The sequence below is a fragment of the Vollenhovia emeryi genome, unplaced genomic scaffold (genome assembly GCF_000949405.1).
Source record: "Vollenhovia emeryi isolate VEMERY1.0 unplaced genomic scaffold, V.emery_V1.0 DF939244.1, whole genome shotgun sequence".
Classification (NCBI taxonomy): Eukaryota; Metazoa; Arthropoda; class Insecta; order Hymenoptera; family Formicidae; genus Vollenhovia; species Vollenhovia emeryi.
The window spans coordinates 375801-389547 of NW_011967122.1; the positions used below are offsets into that span (position 1 = coordinate 375801).

General features: G+C 37.8%; 1 protein-coding gene across 9 annotated transcripts in view; it reads right to left on the minus strand.

The window, feature by feature from the left end:
* The window catches only part of LOC105560031 (UPF0489 protein C5orf22 homolog), a 223042-nt gene that overhangs the window by 206794 nt on the left and 2501 nt on the right, over positions 1–13747 (minus strand). For all 9 annotated transcript variants that reach the window (XR_001008790.1, XM_012008772.1, XM_012008767.1 and 6 more), the window contains exons 2-3: positions 12236–12381; positions 11496–11645 (exon numbers count right to left, since the gene is read on the minus strand). Coding sequence is in view for 8 of the 9 variants with exons in the window: in XM_012008772.1 (XP_011864162.1) it covers positions 11496–11645; positions 12236–12381 (296 nt within the window). In the remaining variant the exon portion in view is untranslated. The remainder of the gene's footprint in view (positions 1–11495; positions 11646–12235; positions 12382–13747) is intronic.

Below are 13747 nucleotides of genomic sequence, written 5' to 3' on the forward strand. Positions count from 1 at the left end.
TTTGATAGCAATATTGGTTTAATATTATATCAATATTGGACCAATATTCTTATTACATTGTTAAATATTGACCAATACACTTCCAATATAAATCTACTATTATATAATTATATTATCGTGCGAATATTGCATGACCAATATTGACTTTACGTTGGACAATATCGGCCAATGTATTTCTAATATAACCAACATTGGACCAATGTTTAGCCAATGCACTGTGCTACTAGGGTACACTCATTTTTCAGACTAACAAATGCAAGAATTTCTAGCGAGAGAAAATTTAACAAGTATATAACTGGCCAAATGAAACAATTTTCAACTGTATATTATATTAATATAATAAATAGATTCCATTTTTAAAAAGGTACGAATTTGCATTCCCAAGAAAGATGAATAAAACGTGTGGGGCGGTTGAATGTATTTTAACTAATTGTTAAAACGTCTGAAAACGACTCTAAATCTACGAGTACGTAAACTCGGTTCGAACGAGCTTGGAAGCAATATAGAATATCTACGCGTTCTTTACGACTGCACCATTCGATGTTACAATTCAGATTCACAAACTTCAATTAAAAAATCTTGCAAATTAACAAAAATTGTATGTTGGCCAACATTGAGTAAGAGAGAGTTAACAACGTGCTTCTCATCAGGAGCCCTGTACAGATATCTTTTTCCATAACGATAAATACTTTATTTCCGCGGAACAGTGTGTACATTGGTCAGTATTGCGTACATTCGAGAGACAGATGCACGCACCTCCCATCAGTCATGATCGCGATCCTCATCGCCATCACGGTCATCATCATAATCCAGATCAGACCTTCGGGCAACAAACCTATCTTCGTTCGAGAATCTAAAAGCGAGGATGAACGTATACAAGATACGAAGAATCCACTGCAATGCAGGTAAGACGTACAAGTTTTGCATGGCCCTTGGCAATATTAGATTACAGTTACAACATTTGTAACATGAGCTCGTTCATTTAGTACGCAGTTAATATCATCGTATAAACCGAGACTAAAAGAATTATTATAAATACATTGTGCTGAACAATTCATTTATCAATGATGAAGTGCACGTTTCCTGTTCCGTCAGTCCGTCAAATTCATCAAATGTTGCTGTAAACGTTTATAAATGTACACCAACGATTAGTAACATCCGCAATGTTACACGTAGTTTATTGCTGATATTTACTACGAAGTATCAACTATTAATAATCATAATAGTAAAAAATAATGTTATAATATTTTTCATATGTATAAAAACATAATCATGCCAAAAAAAACATACATATTGCAAAGGACCAGACGTATATTTCGAAGACCATTATTATTTTTTCGCAAGCGTATCATTTTCTCTCTTTTGCTATTTTTAAATTGTTTTTTTTTGTATTCGTGCAACGTTGTCCAATAATGGTCAGAGCCAAGGTCTCCGGTATATTATTTTCCATATTAGAGATAATTACCCGGCACCAGAGTAATGTATACAAAGTAATGCGTACGAGAACTTCGCACAGCATGTACGGCAATGGCTAACTGCTGGCATCTGCTTTAAATTCGAGAGAACCTCGTGTGATTCTTCGTGCAAGTACGATTGCGGTATACGTGGTGCCTTCTGCATGTCCTGCATATTTTCGCGTACGCACCACCCATTGTATGCCTATTACAGGCATTGCCTTAGACGAACCGAGTTCCCCACAGCCCTATAAATACTTGCTCGCGTCAATCTTTTTAGTAATGATATAAAAAGAACTCTTCATTGTAAAGGCGACTTCTTTGGAATTACTGAGAAAAATTCTAGCAAACTCTCGTCATAAAAATTTACGTAAAAAAAAAGAACAAACTTATATAGTAATGTCATTATATGCACAACAGTGAAGCACAATAATTTTACTTTCTTCACTACTAGGGAAACTGTTACGCCTAATTCATAGTGCGAAGCGTAATTCGAAATGTTTCGAGATTTATGAGGAATTTTTTAGAGGCTTCGCAAAACCTTGAGACAAAGTGATAATTAATTCAGACGACAAATAGTTCACGAGTCCTCGTAACGAGTAACCGCATAGCTTATCGATAACGCAATCAGCCGACACTCCTCTATACTTTACACGCGCGCGCGCGCGCTGCGGAATTTCAATTTAATAGGTTACCGATTAAGTAAACGCTCGCTCGTGTCCAATGATCTAAATTCCATTCGATCCCATTCTAATTGTTATTCATGTTACTACACCGCAGCAACTTCAGCTGGCTCTTTCCCGCGCGAGGCAGCTCGTTGATGAAGCTGTTTAAACACGTTAATTGGCAAACTTCGATAAATCTTTAATGAACACCGTAGCCGATCGGTTTTATGCACATGTTCAAGAAGACATTCTTGACGTTAATACTATCAGCGTCAATGATGTTAACGTCAAGAATGTTTTCTTAAACACGTGTTTGAAACTAATCGATTACGGTACTCATTAAAGATTTACTAAGCTCGCTTATCAACTACGTGTTTATGATAGAAACAAAGTATGTAATTTTGTTTTAATGCGTCAATCTCTTTATATCTTTCTTTTGTTTATAATTTGGTGTGAATATGATAAAACACAGTGCCTGTATATAACAATTAAATTAACTGTTAAATTAAACTAATTAATTAAAAATTAAAATAAATAAAGAAATTGGCGTATTCTAAACGGCTTAATAATATCGTAATGTATTAAGTGTACAAATTAATTCTCGGCCTTTTCTTTACCAACTGTGACATTTATTTATAAAAACATTAATACAACCGTAATCTTCAAAGTAATCTCCTTCGCTTTCTATACGTTTTTGCCATGTCTCAGGCAATTGTCGGATTCCAAGTCGGAAAAATGATGGTGGTTTTGATCCAATAAATTTATCGAGGCTTTTTTCGACCTGTTCAACTGACTTGAATTGAGAATCAGTTAGGTGGTGTTGTAGAGATCGAAATCGGTGGTAATCCGTAGGGGCTAACGATAAGTCTGGATAATACGCCGGATAAGGGAGAATTTCCCAACCTAAATCTGAGATGGTTTCCAGAGTCTTTTTTTACTGTGTGGAACCGGGCATTATCCTGCAGATATCACCGTACTTATCCCATTGCCTGTAACGGTCTCTTTTCTTCAAGTGCGTCACTCACACGGATCATCTGTTGTTGGTAGAACTCAGAAGTGACGGTCTGACCAGGTCGGAGCATCTCATAGTGGATTACGCCCTTCTGATTCCACCAAATGCACAGCAACACCTTTTTTGCGCATGGATGTTCGGTGTTGCGGTGCTCGTTGATAGCTCACCTAGACGAATCCATGATTTTGGCCTTTTAGGATTATCGTACAATATCCACTTTCCATCACAAGTAATAATTTTATGCAAAAAGTTCTTTTTCTTTAACCTGGAGAGCAAAGCGAGAGAGAAAGAGCAGTATCGTGTCTTTTCGTTTTCGGGAGTGAAGTCACGAGAGATCTACCGGGATTTCTTGCGAATCCTCCCCAGCTTCTGTAGGCGATAGGAAATGACTTGCTGTGTCACTCCAAGTGCATTTGCAAGTTACAGTTAAGTTTGGCTAAGATTCTCATCCAAAATTTTCCCCAACTCCTCGTCTTCCACTCTTTTTGGTTCACCAGGGCGTTCACCATCTTGAAGATTGAAATTTCCCTCTCGAAACTGTTGGAACCATTTTTTACACGTGCTGTACGACAGAGCGTTTTCACCCAAAGCCGAACAAATCATTTCTTTCATCTCAGCCGCGATTTTTTTAAATTGAAACGCGAAAAGAAGGCAATGCCTCAAATGTTGCTTTTCGAACGACGTCGCGTCTACAACTGATTTTTCAGGTCACATTCACAGTAGGATCAAATATTATATCTCACCTTAAAGCTAAAAAATGGCACTTTAAAATGACTATATGGCGAGGAAAGAAATTCAATTTGAATAGGTTCTGTATCAAAGGTAGGGGCTGAGAATTAATTTGTACACCTAATACTTAAAATCGTTAATTAAGGCTAACGTGGATAACTAATATCCTAATTAATGCATTTAATACACGCTAGTTATGTCTTATATAATTGTCTCGTGAGCCACCAAAGCAATCGAGAAACATAGCCCTAGTATATTTAATGGCTTTAACGGCTCACTATAGTCTTAACGAATCAATTAGCGACGGAGAAGGACGAAAAGGAAGAGGTGGATGTAAAGGAAGAGAGTAGGAGGATCGAGATCGAGGACTCGATCTCTGCGGGGTCGATGCTAATTTCTGGGGTCGAATCGTGCGCCGGCCACGCTCGCGATTGGTCTACGCGAGTGGCGGCCCCCTTTTGTTCTTTTAGCTGAGACTCGCCAATATATATATACATATATATCTCTATATATATATATATGGAGCAACCTGGCGACGATCGTGATATGTCAGCCGGCACCCACGCTCCTGCGACTTCAGATTCGTTGTGCCACCTTTGCCGCTAAACCTTCCGGCCCTGACCTGTCCTGTCGTCGCTTCGGGCCCTCTCTAAACTTACAGCCTATTATCTCGCAGCACTCAGATCGCAAATCAACATTTTTCACCTATTTTCTCGAATGCTAATAGAGTTGCTAGCAACGAAACAATTGTCGTCGGTTGATTTTCTGCTAAATGTAAGGCTAATAATACATTCGTCGTGCGGCAAATTTTTCAGGCGCATTGACTGACCGCAGAATAGAAGAGTTCTCGAGTCTCTAGAAATTTTCTAGCTTGTAGCCAATCGACGCGCTTAAAAAATTTGTCGTACGACAAATGTAATTAGTAAGCGTCGACACATATAACTTTACTTAATAATCGCACGTTTTTCAACATGATAAGACTTCATGCAAAATATAGAAAATTGAAGCGTCTTTTTCAAGCACGAATACTGTAAAGAACAAATTAAAAATAATCGTATGTCTCAATATCAAAATATGAATAACTTTTTGTTTTAGTAGCAATCGGACATTAACAAGTTTTAGGCTTCGCATTAAGAAATATATAAATTGATAACACAAAATCACCACCGTAACTACAATAAATTATGATCTATTAACAATTTTGTTCAGTTTTTATATTATATATTTTGTATCAAGCTACAAGTTTAATAGAAACAGCTAAATTTTTATAATTAAAAATAAAATGAGAAAATGTATAATGTACTATAGACAAGTGTTAACATAGTAAAATCAAAATTATATTAAAAAGATAAAAAAAATTCTTACGGCAGTGAGTGCAAAAATGTTAAGTAGAACAGAAAGCAAACTGAAAGAAACTCTTGGCACCTAATCGGTGCATTTTGCCATCGTTGATATCATTCTTGCAATGTAACAATATTGTTATTCTAATCGCCCCTTCTCTTTTGCAGAAAAGAAGGCGCGATGGCTGACGATTGCATTCGCCATCCACTACGATTTTCTCCCACTACAACCGCTTCTCTGTCCTCCTACTCTGATGCCAGTTGGGCCACCTCTTCCTGAAAAGTATACCATCACCGACCATTGGGTGCAACTGAAATCAAGGCTACCGATTGGACGGCCTCTAACGCTCGCCTAGGAATGCCGCGACCTCGTGCAACGAATGCAACGCGCGACACACGTGCGGAGATGCAGATTAACGTAATCTCCGTGAGCCGTGTGTTATCGGGCCGGGATCGGCGACGCCTTCGAATTGCTCCACGCGAAGGATTTATGTTAATTCTACGTAACCTTCGCTGAAATTAACCGTTTTGCGTAACGCCTAAAGATCCTTCCCCGATCGACAGCGGACCTTCAATGTGCAATAAATTTTTTGTCCAGATCTTAGACACAAACACGATATACAGGTCCATATTAAAATCCATGTCTATATCTATTCGATAAGGTAATAATAAATGTCACCAAGCAATTAAACGTGTTCATACTCGAGGTGCTCGTACATATTCACAACATTGAAGAGAATTTAAAAGGAGATTTCTGTCGTATCACTTCGTAGTATCTCGAACTGAAAATCGCAGTATACTTAAAACTGCAAATCAATGACTATTCACTGTTTTCAGTGATAACTCAGTGATAATTCACTGTTTTTTTTTTACAGTTTTAAATATACCGCGATTTTCACTGTTTTCAGTGATAATTCACCGATTGATTTTTAGAGAGTGTGTAACTAGTGAAAAATAAGTTTCAGTATATAAAGTGGATATCATATAATATACTTATGTGAAAACGGATTGTAGGAATGCGCTTTGTTTACGCATCACGAAATAATGTTACATCATTCCTGCGGTAATATCGGACGGACCTGTTAGACGATGTCGCTTTTATTGCAGCCCAGCTGAAGTTATTCGAAATATGAGGAAGCAGTGGAGTCTGAGCCGATGGGGACGATAGGAATGAGCGAGGATGAGGAGAGAGGTGGAGGGCCGTTAAAGCCAGCGCGGGGAAAGAAACGGCGGGTAAGAGACAACCGCGAAAAAGACCGGCAAGCGGAATGTCGGTTAATTTGTAGCCAGGTCTAGTCCACGCCATAATCTGCGCGTGTATCATAATCTTTTATACGTGCCGAGATATACGTCGCCAATCAGTCGCGTGTGTGCGCGCCGGCGTGCACCATAGGACACATATTATTAATTGTTGTAGCATATCAGAAACGTACAGTCACTGTACGTATATTAAATAACATCTATTACGTCGCAAATGAATGAGTTATCGACAAAATTCGAGGAATAAATCTGCCATGAAGCTACGATTTTAATTAAAAGCAATTAATTTTCCATTTTACGAAACTGCGGTGTGTAAATCGTGATGCAACTCTCAATGAAATACCGAGGGGGGAAACCGCTGACCAAAATCTTGTACACCAATGCCCACTAATGTCCATTACTTTATCTTATTATCTCATTTTATCTTATTTATCTTGTCTCATCTTATTTTATCTTTATAATGCCCTAGCAAAACCTAATGCCCAAATTAATGCCGAAAAAATGCCTAGTAATGCCCAGCAATGCCGCGAATCTGTACACCACAATGCCCTCGGCGGTTTCCCTCTTGTAAAATACCAAAAAGACTCGTCATCAAGATGCGATTCTGGTTTTTAAATATATAGTTTTGTTTATAGTTGTTTAATAACAAATATATTTTATAATATATTTGTTATTAAAAAAAGAATATTATAGTTTATCCTATTGTTTTGAAGTAAAAATTTTATTATGAAGATTATAAGATATAATATTATTGTTGCAAAACGATTAAATGTAAAATATATTGCAACGCACAAGATCAACGGTATCATAAACTTAACGTTATATAATACCATTTGATGTTATAATATTATACATAATATTCTAAAGTTTTTATTTCAATAGAGAATATTTCAAATAATTATCCTTGTGTCGCAGGTATTGACCGATCGTCAAATCGATGGTTAACAGATGAACTAACTGAGCAATGTCCACACAATGGATTATTCGGTACGGAGGAAAGGAAATAGAAATCAATGTTGCATTCCACTAAGCAACCCATGTGACCAAGTCACCAAGCGAAAGCTGTAACAAGCTTTTACCGTACCGGTATTCAGAATACCGGTACACAAGTCGTGTCTTAGCTATGGCAGGTATTTACTACCAGGCACCGAGGATATGTTCGCGTACTTGGTTGCATGAACGCTGTTTTTCCAGAAATCCCGCGGAATGTACGAGATCTTTGAGACGTGATGTGAGAACAGAAAGCGCTTAAAAACATTTGCTTGATTACGTGAGTAGATACCCAAGAGAAATGATTAGATTACATCGCGTTTTGCCAGGTTCTACGCTCTAAAAATATCGCGTATCCACGCTTTCACACACAATTTTAATCTTCACGAAGAGGCACAAAGTGTACCGAGCGCGTAAAATAGTGCGGAATACTGACTGGGATGGTACTGGCAATCCCGCAAGACTTTATCGTCCAGATAAAACTGTTGTACGTAAAACCGAGCGGAGGGCTCTCTTCTTGCACGACACTCTCGCATAAGTAGGCGAGTGCCGCTCCGCGCAGAGAGCCACGAAACGTGAAACGGAGCACAAAAAGAACAATCCGCGTGAGGTGGATGAGAAGGGCACATAAGGAAGCCGAGTTTACGAGATGATTGTGCTGCAGACCCTATTCATTCGACATGGAACTTCCAGGTGGATCTCTATTGTAGATTATTGCGCCATTGTCCATTGTCGCAATTCGCCACAACTGGTCTTCTTAGATCGCTTTGGCATAAGCGAAAAAAGTTCGACAAATATATATATAGTATAAAAAAGAACGATGGCGTCACTCAGATTAAGAAAGATATTCGAAAAAATATATTAGTACTAGACAATAACTGGGCAAATGTCTAAGCAAACGGCTTATATTTTTACCAGGAAAACTGCTTCAGCACTGACAAATAAAACTCTATCAAGTTCTTGTCCATTTTCTCTGCAGTATTGTTAGAACTAATGAGAATGCAGTAATACTAGACAGTAACTGAAAAGGTGTCTAAAGAAACTGCATACATTTCTACCCAGGGAAGAAACATGAGAAATTCACTAAGTCAATTCAACATTTATGCGAAAAGCCCTTAATCGCGTCTCAATTTCAATTACTTTCCAACTTAAGGGCAAAGTCGGCGGGGATGTCGGAATTAACAGCGATTAGCGGCAATTAGCGGCATCACGTGCCTCCCACGTCCCGACGCCCGAGAGAAGAAAGAGTGCAGCTTGCACGCGACGCGAGCCGCGGACAAGGAAGTTTTACGTCCTGCGGGACAAGCATCGATGGAAATCGAATGATGCGGAACAGGCACCTGCGTGGGTACAGGCAATTACGTATGAATAAGCTTCGACGAAAAAGCAGCCGCGATGCGATCGCAAACACCGACTCCGATCTTATCGGCACCGGTGTCGCGCGCACCGCCGAAGGTCCTAGGCCCGGTATGACAGTGCAATTATCAATAATTGAGAAATTTTTTTTCGAATGTAATTCAATATAACGAACCAGCGCGCGCTCATTAATTCGATACTACAAGCACTGTCCCCGAACATTCCCGTTATTATATATTGCCGCAAGACCATTAACCCTTTTTCGCGATACGCAATTTATATTCTTTCCTCCCTTGCTTTTTTTGTTATGCTCCGCGAAATTTCGAAGACAAGTGTAATTCGGGCCACGTGCGTGCCTCGAGATAATACGCCGGGTTGTTCGAAGGGCGTAAATCATCAGATGTGCAATCTCACTTTAATTACTCAAATTAATTAAGCGGATATCAATTGATGTATATAAAGATTATTAACACCGACGTATTATATTTATGTGTCATCGGAATTAAAGTAATTACGTAACGAATATTAAAAGCCTCCCATAATTCCTGACGAGTGTGCAATAACGGTTTGCGCGAAATTTGATTTTATCATATATATATTTCCAATTATAAATCATTTACAAATATCTATATATTTACAAGTCAAATCGTTTTTATAAATAATTTTAATCTTTGAGTTTCATACTGAATCATTAAAATATTCACGGAGAGAATTTTCCTTTAAAATTTTTGTATATAATCATGGAACAACACGGCATTTCGAGGAATTTTATGTGAGTTTGTTGAAATTTTATCATACATTTAACTAGTAAAATAATATATTATTAGTAATCCATTACATACACACATACACACACGGAGAGAATTTTCTCTTAAAATTTATCTTGAAAATCATATGTGATCGTGGGACAATATTTTACCATACATTTTACTAGTAACATGCATGGTAAAATTGTTGTATGGTAAAATGTTGTCCCACGATCACACATGATTTTCAACATAAATTTTCAGAGAAAATTCTCTCCGTGTGTGCGTATGTAATGAATTACTAATAATATATTATTTTCATTTCATATTTTAACTGGAATAAAATTTTCTAATAATCTGAGTTATTCGCAATAGTAGAATGTTAATCTGCTTCTATGTCTAAAAAAAAGAATAGTGACGATAAATCTCACTTAACAATTTGCTACTCTTTATTTCTTAAAAGACACAAATAAATTAATATTCTACTATCTTATGAATAATGAAATTATTAGAAAATGTTCTCGTTTGGAGTCGTTAATTTCAGTCTTGAGTCTAATAAATATCCGATCACTAATAACTCGGCAATAAACTGTCCAATTATTGTGATTTGTACGGTAAAATATTAGCGGTATTGAGCTACCAAAAGCTAGTGAAGCCAATAGAAATCAATCAAGACACGAGTGAAGGAGGATCATGACATAACCGGCATGTTTCACTCACGCTGCGCGGACATATATATCCCCACGGTAATTCGAGAAACATAACTCAAGTCCTGACGGACCGCTGAATCACGAGTTTCTCGCGGCATATATCGCCGCGACGTGTCGGCTTCCCTTTTGCTACTTTAGTTGCCCTTTTTCCTCCCCGCCCCGTTCGTTTCTCTCGTCAACCCTACGGCCGCCTGTGCGTGTCCTGCCTCGCCGAGTGTGTGCGTGTATGTGACGACTTTTCTCTACCGGACGCATATCACCACCTTTCAACCGTGTGAAATGACCTTTACGAGGAGATTGTATCATTGCGACAACCGTAATCGGACTTTACAGTGTTTGATTTCTTCACCGTGCAATGGCACGATTGGTACGTTTTCAGTACTTAATTTTCTTAAAAAACAGTTTATTTAAATTAAAAAAGCGTATCGATGCGTACTTGAGGCAGTGTTAGACAATGGATCGACACGTGTAGAATACCTACTCGACATACATATTCTCTTACTAATAATCTACTTCAAAATTATTTCTAAAATTATATACTTAAAAATTATGGGCGAATTTACATATCCTACGCGCGAATATTTTTTTATCTTATATTACTTTTATCTATATTAGATATATATATTTTTTTTAGTTTTGCACGCAAGTGGTTGTATACAAGATACAAGAGCTAACCACTAATATAGATAAAAATAATATAAGTTAAAAAAATATTCGCGCGTAGGATATGTAAGTTCGCCCATAATTTTTAAGTATATAATTTTAGAAATAATTTTGAAGTAGATTATTAGTAAGAGAATATGTATGTCGAATAGGTATTCTACACGTGTCGATTCATTGTGCAAAAACACAGACCAAACATATCTTACGAGCAAAACGCATGCAAATCTCGTACAAATTTGCATGCACAAGACAAGCAAAGTTTGCGCGCAAGAATTGTTATCTGGGATTCAATATCAAGAGAGATTTAATTGTGGTAAAATTAAGAACTCAGTGTTGATCAACGGCGATGTGCATTCGCGGTTAATCGAGTCAATTCGCGCTAATTTCGATATTGTTGAGCCCCTGGGAAATAAATGCAGAGCAATAAATAACGAGACAATGAACGATCTCGAGTAGTTATTGACAATTAAACAAAACGATCGAGAGAACGAGAATTGAGGGAGGGGGGGTAATACTTGGAATAAACAATATGTGAATCACACAGGAGATTATATCGATTACATCACTCACCTTATCACGCCGGTCTCCTTCTGCTTGCCGATGAGGAAAGTCAGTACACCGTCGGTCATCTGATTCGCCCACGGTGGTTTCACCCAGATCAGGTTCTTAAGATGACCCGCGTACACCGCAGGCAGAATCCAATTCTCGATGCTGATCTCGCTGAAAGAATAAGAACAGAATTATTATTAAAGGAAAGTCTTCTATTATGAGACAAGAGTCTAATATGAGATGGTTTTCAATGTTCAGATTCACTTTTTTCGCAACGATTACGCGATCTAACATCAATTTTCCACTAAACAGAGAGATTTTACTCCAAAGGCAATAAATTCATGGTGGAACCAGTAGACGATGCTTATTAATTTAGCAGAAGCTCCGCTGTCTTATATTAGACGTTCCTCTAATATTTGCTTATGAAATTTGTTTGCAGATTAAAAAGCCGTGTATTTTTTATCCCTCTTTCCTAGCTCTCACTTTTTGCGTTCCACGTTACCAAAAATGCACATTGTGTTTAAGAGTTTGCTATACATAAATCTACAATTCTATGATGATTTTTTGCACCTCAATTAAATAACGTACGTTAATCGAATCAGTCATTTCTGAAAGTTTTTCGCCCGAGAAACTCACATTTGTAAAAAAAAACAGATCACTAATGCAACTGTAACTGAAACCGTCAATTTTGTCAGAGGGCAAAAATGAGGAGCAGACAGGTTCGCAATGCCAAAGGAAACATGATTGTTGCGCATACGTACCTAAACAATTGATTCTTGTCCCACACCGTATCGGCCGGCATCTCCTTAGGTATCAGCATATCCGGATGCGAATCCAGATGTACGAAGGTGTTACCTTCGAAGGGCAGATGCTTCGACCCCATACATCGATATATGAACGGTAAGACCTGCAGAACAGCGGAAATATTGGTCCGAAAAACAAATTTTGCGTTCGCGTCGCGCACAAATTCACGAACCGACGAGCGTCGGTTGGCGTCGAGATCTCGAACTTCAATTCGCCGATCGATAATTGGGACTTGAAGTTGGTCACCGATTCTAGAGTCTCATCCGGACATAAGCGAGGAGCACACACTTTTGCATAAGTGCATAAGCGGATGCATAACGAATTTGATTGGTCCATTTCCTTATGCAGTTGCTTCTAGACCAATCAAATTCGTTATGTATATGTTTATGCACTTATGCAAAGGTGTGAGCTCCCCGCAAAAATAAACAATCTTAGTCCAGAATTACTCCAGCATCCCCTTAAGGTTTTATAAACCATCAACAAATAAATGATATAGAATCGACTATATGTTGCTCACTATTATTTCTTATTAGACTTACAAACTTAGTTTCAGTGATGCCATATTGTTCTTTAATTTAGCCGGAATAGCAAGCTGCTTTCGATCTGTACACGTAAGTCATTTAATTTGTATACTACTTTCTAGGTTAGAAAGGTGCAAAAGTGCAGAATCACTCCAGCATCCCCTTAAGGTTTTATAATCCATCAACAAATAAATGATATAGAATGGATTGATTGTGCTATGAATATAGTTAGAGACCCTTTAATCAGAGAGTTTGGCCAATAGAGTTGTCCGCCATGTTTAGTCAAATCCAACGAGAGAGAGAAAGAGAGAGAGAGAGAGAGAGAGAAAGAGAGCAGTATTAATATCTCACTCTCTCTTTAAGCTACCATCAGATTGCATCAGATCGAGACGTAACCTAAAATATAACCGCACATCGCACGAAGTTTGATAATAGTGTGTGTGAGTTTGCTGTTTATAGCAAAAATGGGTGGATGTGCAGCACCATTTTGCAATAACACTTCGACAAAGGGATTCGCATCAATATAATCAAAATCAATTACGATAACCTATCGTTTGTAAAACTATAAAAGTAGATTAAAATTGTCAATTCAAAATTCAGCAGGAAAATCATAAACATAGCGAACCAATCAGAAGCTGGATACCGCATCAATGCCCAGAAGCTTCGTAAGGTTAGAATCAGGTTATACGTGCGTGTTTATTGTAGAACAAAGCATTCTTTAACGATAATAACGAATAAACTTACCAATAAACATTTCGATTTTATCGTAAAATTAAAAAGAATTAAAAAGAATATTATAACTCGAACCCAATCTAACCCATTCATAACACATTTTCGGTCGAATATATGTTCCTAGTATCTTCAGGTTAAGCGCTCCGGGAGCACTAAAATCCATGTCAGTTCCAGTCAGTCGAAAACGCTTAAGCCTCCGCTACAATTGGTCAATTC